A 23,638-nucleotide genomic window follows, 5' to 3' on the forward strand; every position below is an offset into this window, starting at 1 on the left:
ACAGACGACCTCCTCTGCCCTGAGAGGTGCGATCCAGCTGGGCATCGGCTACACGGTGGGCAACCTGAGCTCCAAACCCGAGAGAGATGTGCTCATGCAGGACTTCTACGTGGTCGAGAGCATCTTCTTTCCAAGGTGTGTGTGTAGGCATGTTCGTGAACAGAAGTGTTATTGGCTTAAGTAATTCTTCCTCATTCAGTTCTCTTCAGAAAAACTCAGTGTTTTTGGAGCCCTGAGCTTTAACTCTGCATTCATGTAAAGCTCTTTATTTGAATATTCTGAATATTAATAATGTTTGATAATAATAATAATAATAATATTCATAACAATTCATAATGCAGATACAATTTTGCACTGATTTGCCTTGCTATCATTTTTATTTTTATTTTTTTGCAAAGGTGAATATGCATATAATAATACAATAACGATACACATTATACACAATGAGCAAAACACAATGGACGTGCGCTTATATATATAAAAAAAAAAAACAACAATCAACGGCAGGATGGTGTGATGCGGCCTGTCGGTTACCATCCAAGTGTTAAGCTACATTCACACATGCGGCGATTTTACCACTGCCAGTTGATGTACTATGAAGTCACCAGTACTACTGGTTGCCATAGTAACATTGATCAGTGGGTCCACTATATATATATATATATATATATATATATGCATCATATCCTACGAGACGAATTAGAAGCAGCGTGAGCGCCGGACTGTCTGGGTCCACTAAACAATTCGGACTCGCAGCAGGCGGCATGGCGTTTCACGGATCACGTTCGCTCTACTGTCTTCACTCCCTGCACCAAGTCGCTCCAAATTTGCAGGAAGCTAAACTTTTCTCAACTTTGTCGCATTGCTGGACACGCCCACATCTAGTCGACAACGGTCGCCGTCGCTCATGTCGCCGAAAGTCACCAGCTTCCATCTCCGGTCGCATAGCTTTAGATTTTATAGGTATATTTAACATTATGCGATGTCCGTGAGACCGGTCAGTTTCAGGAATCGCTTATGTTAGAGCCGTTATAACCAAAACAACGTCATCGTCTCTTTACAGAAATCTTCACCATACCACGTGTTTGTTTGTTTTCTAACTCCTCTATATGGAGCGTCCACCGTACAAGTCCTTGTGTAAGCTGTTACTATAGAAACAATATGTATTAGAAAGAGCACACTAATATATACCTTGCAGTGGGTACTACGCTCACAGCTGCTGTTATAGAAAAGGAATCCCCATCTTCTGAATCAGTCTGAATCGAGCAGTCAGCAGCGCTGTGGTATAAAACATAGCGTGTGTGAGAATTCCTTTCGCCGCATCGCTCATCACTAGTCTGAACTTATTATGAAGCAGTCAGCGTTCTCACTTTCTCATCTCTGTGTTCTCTGTTTCTCAGCGAGGGCAGTAATCTGACTCCAGCGCACCACTTCCCAGACTTCAGGTTCAAAACCTACGCCCCTGTGGCGTTCCGCTACTTCCGGGAACTCTTCGGGATTCGACCCGACGACTACCTGGTGAGCCGAAAACATCACCGCGAGCTGACCGTTACAGTACATACGTTACACACCGAAAATCACACAGCTCTATAAACATTATACGCCAAGTGACCCAACACGGGGATGTATTATTAACAATTCATAACTCGGACGCATTTATTCATTCAAGATCGTGGAATATTCTAGGCGTGTACGGCTATACACGGACATGCTTTTGCTTAGCGTGTTCAAGACTTTTTTCCCGTGTCGTTCCACTTTATTACACATAACTTCATTTATGGACTTTAATGTTGGGAATTCTTGATATTTCCAGATTTCTTGAGTTAATACTAATGTCTGGTGAAAATTTCATGTGAATTACTTCACTGGAAATATATTGACTGGATAAAATATTGACGCGTTCGATACTTATTTCCCCCCACTGTATATGGAAAAAACATTTTAAGGTAACTTTCGGCTTAATAAACGTAAAACGCCAAAGACCTTTTGCATCTGAAAGCTTCTACTGACCAGTTATGCTGAACATCACATGTGTGCGTGATGACATGTGTCCTGTGTTCATGTGCAAGATCATACATACGTTATTATAAAATACCGCCATGAATCCATATATAAATATATATAACATCAAATTCGACCCAGCACCGTGTTTAATACCAGCGCGGGACTCGGTAGTGATACTCATCATTAATACACCTCTACCTGAAAATATCGACAAAGGTTCGGACGAGAATCACGTTGGCGCGTATGTCTTCTGTCTTTTGCTGTTATGGCACCAGATGCTGAACTGTTTCTGTTGATCAAACGGACAACGTCATGTGATTTCCGGGGCAATGTGTTGGTTTGTTTGTTCAGCTCAAAAAGCCTTTAAGCTGTGTTGTGTCTGTGTGTATTTTTAAGGTGCAGTTTCCTGACCAGAAGCTGCAATTATGCAATATGCAAAACAGCTGTATCATAGGTTTATCCAAATGAAAGCTTGGGTAATGTGAGGAGTTTTAATGAAAATAAATAGTGTTCTACAGAGAATGACAAACCTTGCCTTAATTAAACAGTAATTAAAGCACCGCGGTGCCATTTTATTTGTTTCTCCTAAACATGTTTTCTGCTTTGTAATTAGTGACTTTTTCAATCTTAAATGAATTGGTTTTGAATCAGAACCATCACAGTCGCAGGACAGCCGGTGAAGTATCAGAGGAGCCGAGTTGCTGTTATCGCACTGAAGCTGATTATTTTCCTATAATCCCAGAGTGTTTTATTATTGGTGGGCACGGTGGCTTAGTGTTTAGCATGTTTGCCTCACACCTCAAGGGATGGGGGTTCGAATCCCGCCTCCGCCCTGTGTGCATGGAGTTTGCATGTTCTCCCCGTGCTTCGGGGGTTTCCTCCGGTTCATCCGGTTTCCTCCGCCAGTCCACAGACATGCGCTGTAGGTTGATTGCCATTTCCAAATTGTCTGTAGTGTGTGAGTGTGTGCCCGATTGGGCCCGGTGATTGGTTGGCACACTGTCCATATCACCATATCAACGATTATACGTTTTTCTATGTTAAATAACAAACAAACGTGATTGTTTTTTTGTTTTTATTTTGAAAAGAGAGGCATTCATACGTATAAACCTTACAGCTGACACTGCAGTCAGAGCTGCTGTTATGGAAAATTAATCAACATCTATCATTTATGAGAATCCAACCATACAGGAGATGATGTTTACATCATAATTGCGGTTAGTGATTGACGTGGAGCATTGTTTTCAGGGTTGTAAACTGTGATCATAACAGTTCTTATAGGTCCGTGCCCCTCTGTCACTGCATAGGCTGAATCATTCTGCAGTCGTGCCCAGGGACAGGAGCAGAGAATAGAAAAATAACCTGGACTGTACAGCTCCAGTACTTAAATGACGCATTCATTAAAGTATATTAGAGTTGAACATAAAACCAAATGAAAGTGTAATTGTTTTCCGCAACGTTTCCATACAGGCTTATATTAACAGTAGTTCTTATATCCTTGAGGAAATTATTAAAGGGGGGGGGACGCAGTCGTGCATGATGGAACCGTTATAGCGATGTTATGATTCACTCGAATGCTTGTTATGACAGTGTAGATGCCGAGGGTAATGCGGTGAGGGTGGGGGTGGGGTGACTTGTGTGACACAAATGCATATGCGCATGCACTTGACCTGGTGGATTATCACAGCAATAACACACCAAAGCCTGCACTGGAACAGAAAACCAAACCGTTAAATACTCTAAATGGTTTGTGTATGTACTAAACAAATGAAATAATAAATAATAAACCCAACGTACAGTAACTATGACGTGCTTTGAACCGATTAGTTCAAATTGCGGAATATAAATAAACAGTAAGACGAATTAATTGATTGTAATTATACTGATACTGTTGGAATCAATGCATAGTACAGGATTAATAGAGGAGAGAAAAAAGGTAGGATCATCAAATATGTAGCATCACGGCCTCATGCATCAACCGTTAAACACGGTGTGTTAGCGTGCAGTTGTTTTGGGGGTTTTTCTCGGAAAATGACCGACGTTTACCTTCGGTATTGTGAGGTTTACTTGCTCTCCTAAGCTACGAAATGTATTCACAATTACTCACATATGTTTTCTTTCGCACATATGACTGTAAAGACATGTTTTATTGTGTTTCTCTCTCTCTCTTTCTCTCTCTGCATCTCTCTATAGTACTCTTTATGTAATGAGCCCCTGATCGAGCTCTCAAACCCCGGAGCTAGCGGATCCATTTTCTACGTTACCCGTGACGACGAGTTCATCATCAAAACTGTACAGCATAAAGAGGCGGAGTTTCTGCAGAAACTGCTTCCTGGGTACTATATGGTGAGTCCTCTTTCTGTCTTTAAGCCTACGTTCTGTCGTTCGTCCTGAGAATGCTTTTCTGCCATTTGTAAAATGGTTATTTGAGTTAATGTAGCACACCTCAAGCAGCAACTAGCAGTCGCTACACGCCCAAAAGCGACACATGCAGGTCGTCACGTGATAGTGTGAACATAGGGTTAGCGCCTCTGTTAGTTTTACTATCGCTGTTCTAATATTTCAGTGCATTATTTGAGTAATATTGGACCCTCAGAATAGCTACACTTCTAAGCATGACAATAATTTTTTGTTTGTTTTTATTAATTAAATGCTATTAAATACTCTACAGTGTTCAGACTCGTCTGAATAATTGAATGTGTAGCGTCCTCCCTGATCAGTACTCTGGTTATCATATTGCTGCTGTCACTCAGACTTGCGTGCGTTCGAATCACCACACTGGCTCGTTTAAATTCATCTTTTCATCCAGGGTCTAAAGTGAAGGATTTACAAACCATAGATGCAAAACCCATCCTGAATCACGGTACCCGCTGAGCATTGTTCCACGCTGTACATTAACGTCCTGTAATAAGCTACAGTTCTAGCCTCGGCTCTTCCACCGACCAGACCGTCTCTAATCGAGTGGGAGTTGAATTCTTTGAAGTGAATAAACGTGTGGGTGGCAGCAAACGACTCGCCGTGCAGTCTGAACTCTGCAAAGCGAGAAGCTTCCACAGCTTCGTCCTGACCTGGACTTTTTCCAGAACGCCATTAAGAAGGATTAGCGTGGCCTTGGTACACTGGTGCCTCAACCGAGAGAGGAGGTGTTAACAGAGCTGGGAGTGTGTGTTTTAGCACAGAGAGGAGACAGACACTGTCGGTTAGAACGAGCGCTAGGCTTTCTGCTCGGAGCCTTGGAACTCAACCTGAGCATTTTAGATATTAAACCGATATTAAACCACTGTCTCTAAAGTCGCCAAAGCACCCGAGTGCTTCTTGTTCATTTCTGTTCAAGTGTTTTCAGTAGAGATTTTGTATTGGTGTCTGACTATTAGTAGGCAAGAGAGGAGAACTGCAGACTCTGTTATAGACAGACTGTGACTGTGACTTTAACTGTCTAATGTAAAATTCAGAAGGGGTCTCAGTTTTATCCGCAGTGGGCCTGTGCGGCTGCAGGCTTATACTGTAACCTAACAGAAGCTGCACTACTTGTTTAATCAGTTCACTGAATCTCCAGTCATCTATCAGGTGTATCTTTTGTTTGGCTGGAATGAAAGCCTGCGGCCACACCAGCGCCCTTTTGAAGATAAGACTGAAGACTTCCTTGCCTTGCCTTATATTTATTTCCCTTCGCATCCCTTCCCTTTCCTTACCTTGCCTTGCCATACCTCGATTTCCTGTCCTGTCCCTTACCTTGACCCCCATTTCATTAATTTCTCCTTTTCCTTCTCTTCCTTTGCCTTGTCTTCCTTTCCATTTTTTTAACATATTTTCCTCCACCTTACCTGCCTTTCAGAATCTGAACCAGAACCCTCGGACGCTGCTCCCCAAATTCTTTGGCCTGTACTGCATACAGTCTGGAGGGAAGAACATCCGGATTGTGGTAATGAACAACGTTCTGCCACGCGTCTTCCGCATGCACCTGAAGTTTGACTTGAAGGGCTCCACCTACAAGCGCAGAGCATCCAAGAAGGAGCGAGAGAAATCCAAGCCTACCTTTAAAGACTTGGACTTTATGCAAGAAGTGCCTGATGGATTACTGCTGGACACGGACACTTACAGCGCCCTGGTCAAGACCCTGCAGAGGGATTGCCTGGTTAGTGGTGTGTGTGTGTGTGTGTGTGTGTGTGTGTGTGTGAGGGGTTCTGCATTACCACTTTGGGTAAAATTACACCATGCCTACGCTTTAATAAAGAATATGAACAGAATGTACATGTACATATATTGCTGTACGTCGGAAGATTTAAGATTCTAGACATAGTGCTGTGTGTGTGTGTGTGTTTGTAGGTGTTAGAAAGCTTTAAGATCATGGACTACAGCCTGCTCCTGGGCGTGCACAATGTGGACCAGGCTGAGCGTGAGCAGCACACAGACGGTTCTCTGAGTGATGAGAAGAAGCCTGCAGCCCAGCGAGCACTTTACTCCACAGCGATGGAGTCCATTCAGGGAGGAGCTACCTGTGGAGACTCCATTGACACAGAGGACACGTATGCAAGCACATTACCAAACTCACACACAACTCACATTAGAGCTCTAATCATTCTGAAAGATATTACGTATAGCTAAGTGTTAACCCTATGGCAGAGCCAGCCAGGGTTTGGGATGAAATATCCACGATACCATCGAAAATCAATTACTCATTTTACTCAAATACACAATTAAAGAATGCAACTAATTATTTTAAACAGATGGTTTGTATGCATTTACTTGAAATACTCTTAAGGCATGTCAATCATTTTGCCACATGTTTAGAGTGAAAATGCTGTTATTTGAAAAAAAATAAACAGTACTTATGGAATTTTATTTATTTATTTTTTGCAAGAGGTAAAGTAAACAGGTTCTTGAATGGAAAATTTGAATTATTCCGTGTAATATTTATCTTGTACAGTTATTTGTTGTTGTTGTTGTTTGTTTTTTTTGCATATTCTCTTGAAGGGTGCCAATAATTCTGGAGATAACTATTTTCAGTTTTGTAAAAGGCTTGAATATATCATTCTAGCCACCCACTAACGTTAACTGGTAAATATTATCTTGCTAGTGAGTGGCTACAAACATTTACATTAAGAATAAAAAAATAAATACATCCTTTGGAAATTGTGTTCAATTATGCAGGGAGGTCTCTGGCCAATCACCGTAGGGGAAAAGCACTGATCTATCCTGAAGGTCGCGGTATAATTCGCACTCCGGGTCAGAAAATTGGCACGTGGTCAAAATCCGTGTTGTAGTGGGACATATTTATGTCCATTAAGGGTTTGGATTTGTCACTAATGGGGTTTTAGTGAAAGTTGCTTTCATAAGGAGGAACTTAGGAATACGGTAGCAGAGTGGATGGTGTAATATGAAGATTATAATGACACTGCGTAATAGAGGAGCCATCTGTTTCCTTTTCTCTCTCTTTTCGCAGAATGGGAGGAATCCCAGCAGTGAGTGGGAAAGGCGAGAGGCTGCTGCTCTTTATTGGCATTATAGACATTCTCCAATCTTACAGGTACAGCGAATCTACCTTTTCCCATGATTCGTAATACATGCTAACTTTGTGCTTCCGGTCTTGTTTGCATTCTCAGTCGGAGGCTATTTGAAACCGAAAGTAACATGAAATGGCCAACAAATAATAATCGGAGATGAATGCACGCCGATGAATATTTTTAAAAGTATCCCATCACTCAAAGGGAGACTATATTACGTGTACAGCGTTTAGAAGCGTGACCTACAGAAGTGCTTTTTGTAGACTCTATCAAAAACATATCCTCGTGCAAGTTCAACAGGTTAGGATCTAAGACCTAATGGATATTAGAGAAATATCAGGATTCACACACTACCAATCAAAATACAGGGTGTCTCTAAAGTCTCCATACATACGGGACTATGTTTACCAGCACCATGTCGGTTGTGCCTTCGTCAGCGGATGTTCGCGGACGTCCACGTCTCGGTCAATCTGCGACATTTACAGTCTTTTTGAATTTGGTAATAAGTTTGGCAACAGTGTTGCGTGATGTGCTCGTCATGTTTCCTGTTAAAGTCCTTTGTAACTTTACGACGACTTCCCGATCCGGCCATGAGAATGATTTCAAGGCATTCTTAAAGGCTAGCTGAAATAAATAAATATTTATATATGTATATATATACATATAGGAAGACATTTTGCTAATGGGAAATTTTCCCCTACGTATGGAGACTTCCGGGACACCCTGTATATTACCGTAGCATCCTAGTTGGCTTTTTCGCTGTGTGAGGAGTGGAATCATATTAGCATGCCCAGATATAGAAAACGGAGAAACAGAATTAAAATGGCGTCATAGCAGTGCCCCACTGGCATTTCAAAAACTTTTTGCAGTGCTTCATTTTTGTGATATTTAAAAAAAAATAATAATAAAATGAGTACGCACTCTGTCCCAAGCTCTATGATTATCCACATAGTACATAACTCTTACATGGTCTTACCTAACATAATATATCTTGACATTCATGAGCTATCCTGTGGGGTTTAGTGTCATCTTGTGTAATGCACTTTTTTTTCTTTTTTCTTTTTTTTTTTTAACATAATCACTGTGAAAGTGACGGGGGGGGGGGGGGGGGGGGGGATCATAATCCTGTATTGACTTTGAATTGCTGGCAAGTAAAACTTGTGTGTTGATCTTTGCAGACTCATTAAGAAGCTGGAGCACACATGGAAAGCACTGGTCCATGATGGAGTAAGTGTGACAGTAATGAGCCCATTTAGAGCTCACAGCATCTGCACAGGCTTATTGCTGTCTTCCATCTAATGCAGCAACTTTCTCTAATGCAGATCAAAGTCTTTGCGCATGAGAAAGAGTTCATCTCTTAGGGACTGTGCGGGATAAATACCCGTCAGTAATCAAACTCAGTAACAATAAAAAGCATTGAAGAAGGCAGATAATCTGTTCAGTAATGTATTAATCGAGGAATAAATGCCGTGTAAACTTGTTAACGGAGATTCTCATTTACAAGGACATCTGGAGTACGTTATACAGTAACTACTGTGAATTATTACTTTAATATTAGTAAAATATTAATGAATTAGTAAAACTAATCGGAAAAAATGTGTCATTACGAGAGTGAGGAACGTACATCTCGACCTGACAAGACCTTATAATTACATAAGCAAGTAAAAAGTTGGCTAATGTGCTAAACAAACATTAGCTACTCATTACGACTCACAAGAGTCCTGAGATTAGGTTTGTTCTTCTGAGGAAACCCGTATGTGTTCTGTGTAGAACCCGACAACTGAGAGTTTACCTTTTAGACATGGCTCCAAGTCGTTTCCTTAAGAAAGCCAGAACCATTAATGGTCCATATGTATACCTATATGTATACTCAGTGTGCTTATATATAATAAGTTCATGCAGAATCTGCAAACAGAATAAATGCATTCCGATTAAAATCTTCGTAAACGTAGCCAACATGTCCGTTTTTGTTTTTGTAGAGAGTGAAACGTATTTAAAGACACTTCTGTATATGTTTATAGTACAGAAAAGCGTGATGTAGTGCAGTAGTTACTGTACTACTGGATGTCAGCGGGCGGTCCGTGTCTGTCTCCTGGCTGTGCAGGTAAATTATTAAAACCAGACACCATCTGGATGGCTCAGTGACCTGCTGGGTAATCCCACTCTCTGGGCTCATGTATCTGCAAATAAGAACAAGAAGAGTCAGGGTATGCGTCGTTTTGGGCTGCTGAAGTTGATCCAAAGCACATATAGATTTTAGATACAGATCTGTTGGTTCTGGTTTTCCACCAAAGCCTGGAGATAGAATCACTATTTGGCCTGAATGAGTTTTTCGTTCCACTGACAACCTTCTTTTCTCTCCTCTCGTCTCGTCTGTCTCTCTCTTGGTGTCTTATCTTCCCTCCATCTCCGTAGGACACAGTATCAGTGCACAGGCCAAACTTCTATGCTGACCGGTTCTACAAGTTCATGAGTTCTACAGTGTTCAAGAAGAGCTCCTGTAAGAACTGTGCACACTGCAACACTTTCCTCATCCTGTATTCAATCCAGTAACATCACTCAGGATATGTACAGCATAGACATTTTCACATGGCAGACAGCAAATAGCTCGATCTTTATTACTACTACAGAACAAAAATACGATCGAGGTCCAACTAGGGCTGGGCGATATGACAAAAATATCATATCACGATACTCGAGGACATTGCTACGATACGGGATACGAATCACGAGATACAATTTAGTTAACAAACTGTCTGCAAAACAGTAGAAAAATAAACAAAACATCCGTTAAGCTGAGTTTGACGATACTTTTCTTTAATGTCGACAAAGAAGATTACGTTTTTTTTTTAAATTGTCAAATCAGCAGCATCCACTGAGTACCATTTTAATCTGTAGTTATTGAAAACATTTTTTTTTAAAAATACATCGCTGTACCAACGATATCTCAGAAAAGTGTATCGCGTAATCATTTATCACGATATCGACATTATATCGATATATCGCCCAGCCCTAGGTCCAACCCTTTCTGTATTTTTTAACATTTCATGTGAATACGTTTTTTTTTTTTTTTGTTCAAGCTTTCAACGCTCATTTAGTATGTTATAAAATAGGCTACCAATTTGGCAGAAAATTTGATCCTTTGAGATTTACAGTGCATTAATAACACGTGCCTACATAATTGTTATAATAACCCAGGTTTAAATACTTTATATTAATGCTATGGTTGTATATCGCTATCAGATACACACACTCAAATTTCAGCCCCCAAAACCAACAATAATAGTATGCACTTCCTGTTTCTCATTAGCATCAACACACGTGAGTGATACGTGATGTATTCTTCAGCTGGTCAAAACAGAACCGGTTTGGAAACTCTCAGGATTACGCCAGTGGCAGTGAGAGTGACCTCAGATGTTCCCCACTATTTAAATTGGAACAGGGCAGGCGTGTGCTCATCTCCAACGCACAACACAGTGGTTTTTCAGGGTCGAGTCCGCTTGCCACTGATTCGTGTTCTCTTGGCTTTGCTGCTTCTGCCAACTCTTGTTGGAAATTAACGTTAGAGATTGTCATCCGTCATCTTAAAAGCACTTTTGGTCTGTACGCAGTCCTGTTTCTCTGTACTTTATTAATTCAGAGACGTTTTCCCTCCATCTTTCACTCACCCCAGCACTGAAGTCCTCTCCCTCGAAGAAGAGCCGCAGTGCACTGACGGTGCCCAAACATAGCGGGCCTGGGGCAGCCTGGTCAGCCAGTCAACTCCCCTCAGAGAGAGACCACCACATCTATGGCCTGAGAGGAGCACACAGCTTTCCTGTGCTTGAGAACGACGGTAAGTCTTTCACTGATAGTACACGTGGAGATTTTTTACTTATACAACTGGTGGAGGGTAGAATAGGATTTAATATGAATTCTGTCTTCCTCCTTTTCTCATTGATTTTCTCAGGCCTGCAGCCATGTACTCCTCCATCATTCGAGGAGGCCACCACAGCCTCGGTTGCCACCACGCTGTCATCCAACACGTCCATATCGATCCCAGAGCGATCCCCCTCTGACACAGCAGAGCACCCCCGTTACAGGTACACGCTCCGTCCACTCTCTCTTCACACATATACAGTCCCAAGCCCTGTCTGAAATGGCATGTGGTCCCAGAGATCATCCGACACTTAGTCATATATATATATATATATATATATATATATATATATATATATATACACAGGTCCCTCCACTAATAATGGCACCCTTGGTAAATATGAGCAAAGAATGCTGTGAAAACTGGTCTTTATTGTTTAACCTTTTGATCTTTTGTTCAAAAAATTCACACAAATACTCTGCTCTCATGGATATCAAGCAATTGCAAACACAACACAGGTTTATCCAAAAAAATATCTTTGATAATATGGATTAATGTGGATGACGTGACAGTCAAATATACTGTGCAGTGCTGTGATGTGAGATTGTCCATTGCTTTCCCATTTCTCTATTCTTACACCTTCAGTTCCTCAGTTCTGTTGAATGGGAAGTGAAAACATGTGTGGTCTCATCTTTTTTGGTTTTAGAACGATATTTAAAAAATTCAATTTCAATTCGATTTTATTTGTGTAGCGCTTTTTACAATAGACATTGTCACAAAGCAGCTTTACAGAAATATCAACACGGTATACAGATATTAAAGGTGCGAATTTAACCCAACTGAGCGAGCCACTGAGTGGCGACGGTGGCAAGGAAAAACTCCCTAAGATGTTTTAAGAGGAAGAAACCTTGAGAGGAACCCGACTCAGAAGGAACCCATCCTCATCTGGGTAACAACAGTTAGTGTGAAAAAGTTCATTATGGATTTATCTGAAGTCTGTATGGTGTTAAGAGCAGCCGTAGTCCCAGCAGTCTGGAATTAGAGAATGTTTGAGCTCCATCCAGAGGCAGAAAGGATCTGGATCTCTAGTATCTCCATAAATTCATGTGGGGCTCGGCGAAAGGAGAGAGGGAGAAAAAAGATTATTATGACTGCGAAGTAGTAGAACAGAATCTAGTCAGGGTAGGCTTGAGTAAACAAATACGTTTTAAGCTTAGACTTAAACACTGAGACTGTGTCTGAGTCCCGAACACTAATAGGAAGACTGTTGCATAACTGTGGGGCTCTATAAGAGAAAGCTCTTCCCCCTGCTGTAGCCTTCACTATTCGAGGTACCGTCAGATAGCCTGCATCTTTTGACCTAAGTAGGTGTGGCGGATCATATAAAACCAAAAGGTCGCTTAGATATTGTGGCGCGAGACCATTTAGTGCTTTATAGGTTAATAAAAGTATTTTATAATTAATGCGAGATTTTACTGATATAAAAATATAAATATAAGCAGAAGTAAAAGCCAGCTTTGTGGGTGTTCAGGACCTCAGACACCGGCATTATTCAAAATTCAGATTGTATTTTAAAAATAAACCCCTTTAAACCTATAGGTTCCACAGATATTGTAGTAAGCGAACCTGTTAGAGTGTAATACCAGTAGTATCACAAATTGTCACAACCATTTTAGACATAATGCGTGTAATTAAAATCGTATCATTTGCATGAATTACTGCACTTGTAAATGGAATATACGGTTGAGGTTAAATTTCTTATTCCCTTTTCTAGAGAGACCACAAATGTTTCTAGTCAAGACCGCATCCTCATGCTAGTTCACTAGCTCAGGGACTAAAAATGTCACAGAGGAAAAGTTTGTGTAACCCAGTCATTTTATACTATTTGCATTAATTGAAGGCTATGAAAATTAAAGAAAGCGAGCCAACAAAAATCCCGAAAATTAATTCATAAAATAAATAAATAAAACTCATCATTCAGTTATGACAGAGGAAATGCCACTGTATGAACGGAAGACAGGCCTGTCTGTCTGACCACAGTTATAATCCGTACAAGAATGCCTCAGCTGACGTAAGATTTAGCACTCGCTTATTGTTATTATTATACGGTAATACATATATTTATTGGCATAGAATCGAGTTAAAATAACTTTCGCGTCTGTCTTTCAGCCTTTACCGTGATCATTCATTTTGTGCTCTCAGCTCTCTGTGCAGTTGAACTTTTATGGAGTTTTGTGGGTGTCACTACATGCAAATGAGTTGTACCAGGAATGCAAGTTGCACTTAATGGGTGATCAAGATTTGCATATGAGTATAAAGAATATCAACATTGGTTTAGCATATGCAGCATTTTCACAAATCTATACTTTTAAAAAAAGATGACGGGATCGTCTGCTTGCAATTGTGAACAACACAAAGTCTACTGTAGGTTGACAAAATGGCTGCCTTTGCTAGTCATGGAGGTAGTGTTTAGTGTTGGGAATTAAAACATGTTTTCTGACTATGTTTTCTGACTCGTCGTTGTGTCCGACTTTGTTTTCTGACTCGTCGTTGTGTCTGACTTTGTTTTCTGACTCGTTGTGTCTGACTTTGTTTTCTGACTTGTTGTGTCTGACTTTGTTTTCTGACTCGTCTGACTTTGTTTTCTGACTCATTTTTGTGACTGACTTTGTTTTCTCTGTCTGCCTTTGTTTTCTGACTCTATTTGTGTCTGCCTTTGTTTTGTGACTCATTGTTGTGTCTGACGTTTTCTGACTCATTGTTGTGTCGGACTTTGTTTTCTGACTCATTGTTGTGTCTGACTTTGTTTTCTGACTCACTGTTGTGTCTAGGAAAAGGTTGAGCATGTTTCACAGTCAAACAGGTTAAACATAACAAACACTGTACAGTGTTAAGACAGCTGCTTAATTATGAGACAAAGATACAGACAAACAAATCACTCTGAGTCTCTGACTGTCTTTTTTGTCAACCATTTGATTCCTCAGGAGGCAAACCATGACTCTAAAAGACATCGATGGAAGGTGAGTTGAAAAACCGAGCTGAATGCTTACGGGAATTGTATTGAAATTGCTTTGTTTGTTTTCTGGATTGTTCTTTGTTCTCTTTTTTTAATATGTGCCTTACCTTTGAAGCATGTGTGTGTGTGTGTGTGTGTGTGTGTGTTTCCTGGTGCTCAGGATGGTTGATGTCCATGAGGAGGACCAGCAGACTATCACGGTGCAGGTGGAGGTTAAGAGAGCGACAGAAGACGAGGAGGAGAAAGAAGAGACAGTGATCGAGGAGAAGGCGGAGTTTGAGGTTGAGAAGGAGTCTGTGATCTCCTCCCGTACACCGCCTCCTACAGAGAGCTGGTGAGGACATACACAGTACACCTGTCACTCCTCCTCTACTCTAAAAATCTAATATGTCTCATAACTCTGTACCACAAAATTGTGCTCGTGTGTTAATTCTCTAGAGTTCCGGCTCAAGCGTAACCCTCTCTCGTTCCCTCCACTCAGACACCTCTGATTTATTGAACACATGCTGTTATTGTCCCGTTAGGACCAGGGATAATGAACACGAACACAGCATACGTTATAGCGATTAGGTTTATCCATTAATGCACAGGGATCCCGAGGTAAACATGGGAAGTGTTTCCTGTATGGCCGCTTGCTTTGTTTCCGCTGTGTTTTAAGCATCGATACCATTGTTTCAGTCTGACTGCAAGTAAGAGCACACTTTTGCTACTCGACAACACCGATACCGATACTTATATCATGAGAGAATGTTTTATTTAGCTCTGTTTATGTTTCCTTCCTTTACACAATAGCCATGAAACATGCATGTGTGCTCATGCACTTGTTCTTTATCACATCAACTCGTTTAGTTTAAATGGGGTGCATTAGTTGGCTACATTAGTTACCTTTGGATCGAGTAGGGTTGCAGTGGAGAAACGCAGGTTATGTCCCGCTTCAGAAACTCACTTCTGTACAACTGTAGATAAAGTACGAAATGTTTTGGTTTTCATTGTGTCGCAGTTAAAGTGACCGCTGTTCATCAAGAAAGACACAACAGGGTAAAAGTTGTTACTTTCACTCACCTGGTGTTGTCTGCGAACATTTTGTTCTCGCCTACTTATCAATCTCTTCAGCGTCGGTTTCTGCTGTGTGTCTCCACGATAACCACCTCGTGCTCAAACTTCTGATCAAGATGATGTATCAGGTTAATTGTATTGTAGGAAGATGCTGTAGTTCCTGCGGTCTATATGTTCGCTGAGCACAGTTTGGAATCCGCTTTGATTGAATCATGAAATACGTTCAGATCGCTGTTATTCTGCTGCAATGTACACCAGGCTTACGTCACACAGGATCATGGGGTATTGGATGTTGGTATCTGAGAGTACGAATAAAATTGCTCGGACTGTATTAGACTGATACGTGGTACCAGTATCAATATGTGCATCTCTAGTTTTGAGCCATTAAACAGGTATACGGAATAATAATAATAATAATAATAATAATAATAATAATAATAAGTGTTTGATATGTTCCACTGTCCAGGAAATGCCTAACAAGGCTGAGGAAGATCTCTACGCCTTTACGCTTCTTAAATAAATAAATAAATCCCACGATCTGTGAACATACATGAATTCTGAATTGTTCCCACATCCTCCTATCTTCCTAAATAGCTTAATACCGCTTACTTAGCTGTAACCATCTCAACATCTGCTAGTAATCTAGCTCTGATTTGTCACAGGATAGCATGACTGGGATTCTCAGTGTTTCAGCGATGAAATTATAATTATTGCTCAGTATCTAAAGTCACTAGTGGTGCGTTTGGCCTGCTTGTGGATAGGAGAGCTAGCTAGATAGCTAACTGCTTGAACATTAGCATGCATTTTCTTACTGGATTTGCATTGTTTTGGTCTATTAACCAGCAGTCAAACAGGTTTTGTTCATCACTAATGTCAGGTTAGTTACCTAGATAGTTTAATGCACAGGAACCAATCGTGTTCTCAGACCCGATCGGTCCGATGCTTTCAAGCCTGCAGTATTTCGTGATATTACTTACTGAGCTGATACGCCACAGTCTCGGAGTTGTTGTTGTTTTTTTTTACATACTAAGAAATACCAAGAAAGTGTATGATTGAAATGAAGAAAAAAAAAAGTGACATTTTGTACTGCATTCAAAAATTCAATCCAAATTCCACCAGTGTACATGATCATAAGCTGTCATCCATGAAGCATTGCATTTTCTTTAATTCAGCTGTGCTGTCATTGCTTTTCAGGGGTCCCAGAGCAACCTTTTTTTTCAGTGTTGGAAGCACTTGGGAACTGAAATGATCCTAATTCCTCATCAGTACATTCTACTGAACTGTTTTCAGTTCTTCTAATATTAACCACGTTCAGACATGGCCTGTTGTTACGTTGAGCTTTTCTGTGTTTCGCGAGTTGGAATTAGAGAATAGGCTTCAGTAAAGGGGGAGGTGAGACATGAGCACATGGTCTTGAAGGCTCTAGTGTGCACTGCTGCTGAAAGCTCAATCAGCCATCTGCCTGCAGTCACCTCTCCTGCTGTTAATGCACTGCGCTGGGAGAAAATACGCACTAACTTTATCAACTTCTGCTGCCTTGATCTCATTACCCCTCGCCTTTTAATTCAGAAAATACAAATACGAGCCCACTGGAGGAAAGTTGAAGTCTGTGGTTTTGGAAAACGAGGTCGTGACACTTTATTTACTTAACTTCTTTCTATATCCTTTATCCACTATCTTTTATTTGATATTTATTGGAGATGGAGACTTCAATACCTCGCCTTTTTTTCCTTCTTCTTCTGAAACCTGCAAACGTGCAATATGAGCTGGGGTGGTTGTTCTGCTCTGAGCATTGAAATGTTACATGTTATTTAATCTCGAATTGGAATATATGGTAACCTTATGTGTAGGCCAGGTTAGGATGAGCAAGTTGCAGCTCCCAAGGCTTTTAAGCAAAATGACCTTCAAGTATAACCCTTGTGAATTTGACCGAAATACCATGGTTTTAAAAAGTAGAATGACCTTCTGAAGCTAACCGGTTGTGCGGTGTGTGTGTCCCAGTGTGCCCGGGGAGGCCGATGTCCTTTCCCTGCCTGAAATCAGAGAGACTGAGATTCTGGACGACATCATCCCAGAGATAGTCGACCATCCACAGACAGCAGATCCCCCTCCACCTGCGTCACCACCGGCAACCGTTTCTCTCGAGGATGTCGCCCTGGAAACAGGCACCGAGGCAGAAGCTCCGGATACACGGGCTCTGAGCTCCATGCTCAGCAGAGGGCAATCCGAGTCCCACAGCCAGGCATCTGCAGACGAGGAGGTTGTGCCAATCACCGATATCTATTTTGTAAGTCCTGCTTTGTAAGTGTGTGACGACATTTGGCAGGGTATCGTGCCTTGATCGGCCAGCTGATAAAAATGTGATTTTAGGCCTGTTTTCACCACAAGAACTGTTGTTTTTTTTGTTTGTTTTTTTAACTTGTATGCTTGTATGTAACTAGAAGGCACATTTCTACTAGAGGAACCAAAGCTGAAGTTCTTTTTAGTTCCTGCTCTGAAGTAGATGCTTTTATTGTGGACCAGTTACTACTCGGATGAGCTTGCCTGAACATCGCTGAATGGTTAAATCAAAGCTTTTACTCGATGTTTATTAAACAATCCATTCATAAAGTTTGCAGCAAAGCAGATATCTGCAAAGATTTCGTTTTGACTCACGTTGCATGTTAAAAATGTGATGGGGGTGCAGGACTCCAGATGGCGACGAAAATGGTCGCCAGTGCGACTAACTTTTTAATTTTGCGACCAAGTTTTTCTGCCACTCGCCAGTGGCCACCGTTACCCACAAACAACATTTTTAAAAAATGAAATAGAAATTACCATACATCTTGTTGTGTTAGGCTGCTGAACTCTCATCTCCTCTTGCGCCTGCGTCTACCTGCTCTATCGCGTGCACTCCTGTATGCTTTCCAGTAAATAAACTCTTGTCCTGCAGGGGTTGAAGCATCGGCTGTATAGATGAACAGAAACAGGTTTAACGTCACGTTTATCTGGTTAAAAAGTTGGAAGTGTTAACCTTATTAAAGGTGTTTAATTTAGTTTGATGTGGTTTGGAATTTGAATTTATCCGTTAAATGTAGGCTAGCTAACTGCGTAGTTAACCAACGTTAGTCAGCTGAGAAGAAAACGAAATGCGCAAACGAAAAATATCAGACTTTTTCTCATCCCCTGCCCGTCCAAACCCTGCCTCCTCTACATCAGACGCCGACGATGTTGAGACCAACTCGACCAGTGAAAGTTCTCAAGTGACATTTGAGTCATCCCAGCCCGTTTCAATCGGTGTGCAACCTTTTACTGATGATGACAGCCGAGCGCAGCGAGTCGAGTCTTCTTCTCCCGTCCCTGCGGCTCTCATCCCGACAAGACCGTTTAAATCAGCTTGGCTACAAGAGTTCGCCTGGTTACGTTATGACAATGGGAACATGTACTGCAGCTTTTGTGCTAAAGCAGGACAAGATATTGCTGGTAAAACAGAGTTCATTACCGGTCCGAGTCATTTTAACATAGAAACCGTGAAGGAGCATGGGGACAGTAAAAAACATAAGAACGCCAGGGATCGTGTCATTGCTAAGTCTGCCCCTCGTGCCACCCCACTCGTGAAAGCAGTGCAACGTGCTAGTGACAAAGTCGAGGAAAAAGAGATGAGGGAATTGAAAATAAAATTCGATGCAGCCTACATGATTGCAGTGGAAGAAATACCATTCACAAAGTTTAGCTCTCAAATTCTATTGATGAGGAAGGATGGTATGGATGTATTAAAGACCTATGATAATTATACAGCATGTGCAGAGTTTGTAGGTTGCATTGCAGATGAATTGAAAAGCAGTGTGCTGGAGGAGACTTTAAAGGCAAATTACATCTCTGTTATAAATGATTGTGGCACGGATGTCTGAGGAAAAGACAATGTTATTGTGTACTGTAGGCACTCATCTGATGGAACAGCTGTGACCCGTCTAGTAGGGTCGGCTGAACTTGATCACAGTCATGCGGAAGGAACCCTAAATACTATCAAGTCGCTGCTTGAAAATGCAGACCCACCAAATCCAAACTGGTGGGAACACAAAATGAGTGCTTTTGGAGCTGATGGTGCAAGCGTTAATATGGGTGCATCAGGGGGAATAGGGGCACGTGTCAGAGGTGATATAGGTGAACATGTCCTGTCCTTCCACTGCCTACCTCATCGTCTGGAATTGGCAATGCTAAGCACTCAAAGGTCAGTGCCAATGATTGAGAAGGTCTATGACCTCTTGCAGGTTGTGTGGAAAACCTAACACTTCAGTCCCAAAAGCAAGCGAGAACTGAAGGCAATAGGTGCAGACTTGGGCTGTACAGTACGAAACCCTTCAGCTGTTAAAACTCAGCGCCGGCTGCCATACATTTATCGGGCACTCTCGGTTTTCCTTCAGTCAAGTTATGCAACAGGGCGGGGCAATACACTGCTGTGCATCATCACATGGAGCACCTTGCAGCCACATCCAAAAACACTGACATAAAGGGAAGGGCCAAGCACATTGTGCTGCAAATGGAAAGCCTGTCTTTCGTTGCCTTCTGTCACTTTTTGCATGATCTTTTTTCAAAGGTCTCAAAACTCAGCCTCACCCTTCAGAGAGATTCTCTGATCCTCCCACAAGCGGTTGCAGCTGTTGAGAGTTGTCTAGAGACAGTTAAAAAGTTGAAGGAAGAGCCACTGAGAGAAGGGAAGCTCCAGGAATTCTTACAGCACATAGGGAAATATTACGTAATATTAATATTACTGTAGAAGAATTAGAGAGAAGATTCGGAAACATGCTGGTGAACGTTACAGAGAGAGCACATGCAAAGGGATCAGAGGTCATCAGGTCATTTTCAGTGTTCTGTCATGATGCATGGCCAGATGTTGTAGTGACCTTGACGTGGTGGTGGTGGGAGATACGGACTCTCAGCCTGAATAAGCTGGAAACAACTAATTGTACATAGTTGAATAAAAAAGTGGAAAAAAAAGAAACAAATGACCGGACATTTAAGTATTTACGGTTATATGATTCATTGTATACTGAACATTGCACATATTGTGTATGTAAAGAATACATTGTGTAAACTATAGGAGGCAGAGTAAACAAAGGTAGACAGTACAGAGGGGAAAGAAAAGGACAGTGTGAGGTAGCCATTTAACAATGATATCATCATATGTCATATGACATCACTATATTTTGGCTCCTGAAAATTTGATTTGGTGCCTAAATATTTTGGGTTTAGAAGCCAATGGCGACTAGATTTTTTTTTTTTTTTGCCTGGAGCCCTGGGGTGTGTATACTTCTAGTGGCATGCTCCTCATGCCTCATTAGGGATACATATAATTTGTAATTCTATATCCAGAGTGATGTTAATTTTGTTAACGAAAACAATGATGAAAAATGTTCACCTTTTTTTTCCATGACGAAGACGAGACGATGACGAGACGACCCCGACGTCATTAAACACTAACTGTGACTACATCCACATGCAGTATTGAAAACCAGACTAAAATGTAGTTTAAAAAAGAATAACTTTTTTTTATAAAACTCTTTCTTAATTTCATCGACACAAAAACAGGAGACTCTTGAGGTTTCTCTCAGGTTTTTTTTTTTTTCGAAAGCAAGTTCAGCGCATAAACATAGCGGGGATATCCTTCATGTGGTTGCACATTGTGGACGTTTCCTGATTGGCCATAATACCTACAGGCTGCAGCCAATAGGAACGCTTCTCTGTCAGCACCCGTGTCCTCACAGGACCGATCAGACCAGCTTAGGGAAATTAACGGAGCCACAAAAAACAGAAACACCTTTAACAGATGCCATAGTAGAAACATTCATTATCATCGCTTGCTAAGTATTATGTCCACAGTTATGTTAGCCTGCATGTTTATTACAAATAGAAACTTGGTGAGTAGTTACATAGAGAGATATATAATGTTTGTGAAGTGTTTTAGCTGTCATTTTTGCAGATATTCAAGCCGCTATGGGCTTTTACTGTACCACTTTCATGTTTTTAACTCTTATTTTTGTTAATAGTCAAAAAAAAAAGAAGGAAGAGAGAGGAGAGTTTTGGACCACCTGGTAAAAACAAAACAAAAAAACCTAGGAGTGAAAGGGCAGAGGGCCGTGATATGGAAGAGAAGGATGAATGAACGGTGTTTGTTTTGTGCCACATAATTCATGAATGTTCCTGTCTTGATTCTCAAGAAAACAGGAGACTTGAAATAAGTGTAATGTTACTATATATTTAGATGTATTTATATTGATATGTTTGTATTATATTTACACATATTCACCACTCCCCTCTTTCTACCACTGTCTAGACTAGATTGAAAGAAATTATTAGTCAGTAATAATCTTGTGGCTAAAAATGTTAACAGTTTTTGTTGACTAAAAAAAAAAAAAAGAAAAACAGGATACGCTTGACTAAATGTGATAAAAACTATCAAGGACATTTTACACGGGACACAAGACTAAAACCTAATTAAAAAATTGCTGTCAAAATGAACACCAGATACTTCTAAAGCTGCCTTGTGACAATGAACATTGTTAAAAGCACTATGTACGTTTTCATTTTCAATATTTCTGCATGAATATGACCTGACCTTGAGCCAATAGAAATGTTGTGGAAGGTCCTGAAGCAAGCAGCTCATGTGGGCTCGACGTGTAGGACTGTACAACAGTTCAGTTGCAGTTATTGCTGCAAAAGTGTAATATTTTCGTCTCATTTGTTTAATTGGGTTCTCTTTATCTACCTTTAAGACTGAAAAACTGATGATGTTTTAGGTCATATTTATGCAGAAATATAGAACATTCTAAAGGGTTCACAAAGCACCACTGTAAGTAACTTTAGCATAGTTCCTGAACTATTTCGCTCTTCAAAAAGCTCTGGAACCTCTGTGGAAATGTGCGTTTTTTTTATACAAAGAGGGAAAAGTAACCCAAGTTACCTGTTCCACAGACAAGCAGCTTGGATGATGTAGTGGAACTGTAAAGGTAAACCTGTGTGTCTGCATGCATTATTACTCGGAATACTGAAACAGGCCCTGATTTATTCAAATTCCATATGAACACCTCATTTCTAATAGTGTGCAACATGATCGAAGGGGTTTTATTTTGGGGTGTTTTTTTTTCAGAGATGATTGACAAAGAATCGTTTAATATCACATGCAAAGTACGAGGAAGAAGAAAAAAAAAAACGTGTTGTTGTATGTAGTGTTCTCAATAGAGACTCTTGGAAGAGCGAAACGGAAACTTGAATAAAACCGGAATAAAATTAAGTCGAGAAACTTTCTCGCTATTTTAAGATACTGAGACGTAATTTCAAGAAACTTTCATAAAACAATTGTTTCGTTTGGTATCCAAATGGCAGAAACAGGCTTCCACAAATATAATACCTGCACACTGGTTGTATGCCATTTCCACAGAACCCTAAAATTCTTAGAAGATGTTTAGGGTTCAGTGGAAACGGATGAAATTAGGAGTTTCAGTAGAAATGCTGCAGATTGCATATAAATTAAGACACGGACAAAATGGGCGTCCTTTTTTTTGCTATATGAAAGACACAATCATACCCAGACCCTTTTAGTATGGTGTTTCTAAATACAGGCTTTTAATAAATCAGGGTGTGTGTGTGTGTGTGTGTGTGTGTGTGTGTGTTGGAAAATGTGACACACCTGGCTTCATAGTTTTATCCGGGAGACTCGGCCCAGCACCTGACCCGGTCACAGTACATCTGTCTCTTTTTGTTTGTTTGTTTGTTTGACTCTTTGTTTATCTGTCTGCCTTCATCAGCATTCCATTCACACAAAACCTGCCACTATCTATCGATGCTCACACAAATCTAAATACTCTATCAGTAGTAGCACTGAAGCCGCTGATCTCCCCAAATCTCAGCATCTTAACACAAAGGGTTGCAGGAATGTTCCAGCATCACCAGTTTAGCCACAGCGTTGATACGTTTTGACCCTCCAGCAATACAGGAGACACCTGAAAACTACGCTTTTGCGCTTTTTTTTTTCCCCCCTCAGATAAAGCAGCAGAAAGACCGAAGACAGTTAAGATTCGGCTAGCATGGAGGGGAAAGGATGTGGACTGTAAAAGATGCCCATGTGCTTGTTTTAGTGTTTCACACCGACTTTATCTTGTGAGCCAATTCAAAATACCAAGACACACCTGTAGTCCCTGTGATCGATAATGAACTGGAGGA

General features: G+C 40.9%; 1 protein-coding gene across 3 annotated transcripts in view; it reads left to right on the plus strand.

Annotated features, from left to right (window-relative positions):
• Positions 1–23,638, plus strand: part of pip5k1cb (phosphatidylinositol-4-phosphate 5-kinase, type I, gamma b) — a 52,819-nt gene that overhangs the window by 23,401 nt on the left and 5,780 nt on the right. For all 3 annotated transcript variants that reach the window (XM_053688539.1, XM_053688538.1, XM_017495689.3), the window contains 13 exons: positions 5–135; positions 1,401–1,518; positions 4,198–4,350; positions 5,840–6,139; positions 6,331–6,530; positions 7,448–7,531; positions 8,687–8,735; positions 9,924–10,008; positions 11,182–11,343; positions 11,458–11,590; positions 14,352–14,387; positions 14,544–14,717; positions 17,441–17,726. In XM_053688539.1, the coding sequence (XP_053544514.1) occupies positions 5–135; positions 1,401–1,518; positions 4,198–4,350; positions 5,840–6,139; positions 6,331–6,530; positions 7,448–7,531; positions 8,687–8,735; positions 9,924–10,008; positions 11,182–11,343; positions 11,458–11,590; positions 14,352–14,387; positions 14,544–14,717; positions 17,441–17,726 (1,911 nt within the window). The remainder of the gene's footprint in view (positions 1–4; positions 136–1,400; positions 1,519–4,197; positions 4,351–5,839; positions 6,140–6,330; positions 6,531–7,447; positions 7,532–8,686; positions 8,736–9,923; positions 10,009–11,181; positions 11,344–11,457; positions 11,591–14,351; positions 14,388–14,543; positions 14,718–17,440; positions 17,727–23,638) is intronic.

Source organism: Ictalurus punctatus, chromosome 20 (genome assembly GCF_001660625.3).
Source record: "Ictalurus punctatus breed USDA103 chromosome 20, Coco_2.0, whole genome shotgun sequence".
NCBI lineage: Eukaryota > Metazoa > Chordata > Actinopteri > Siluriformes > Ictaluridae > Ictalurus > Ictalurus punctatus.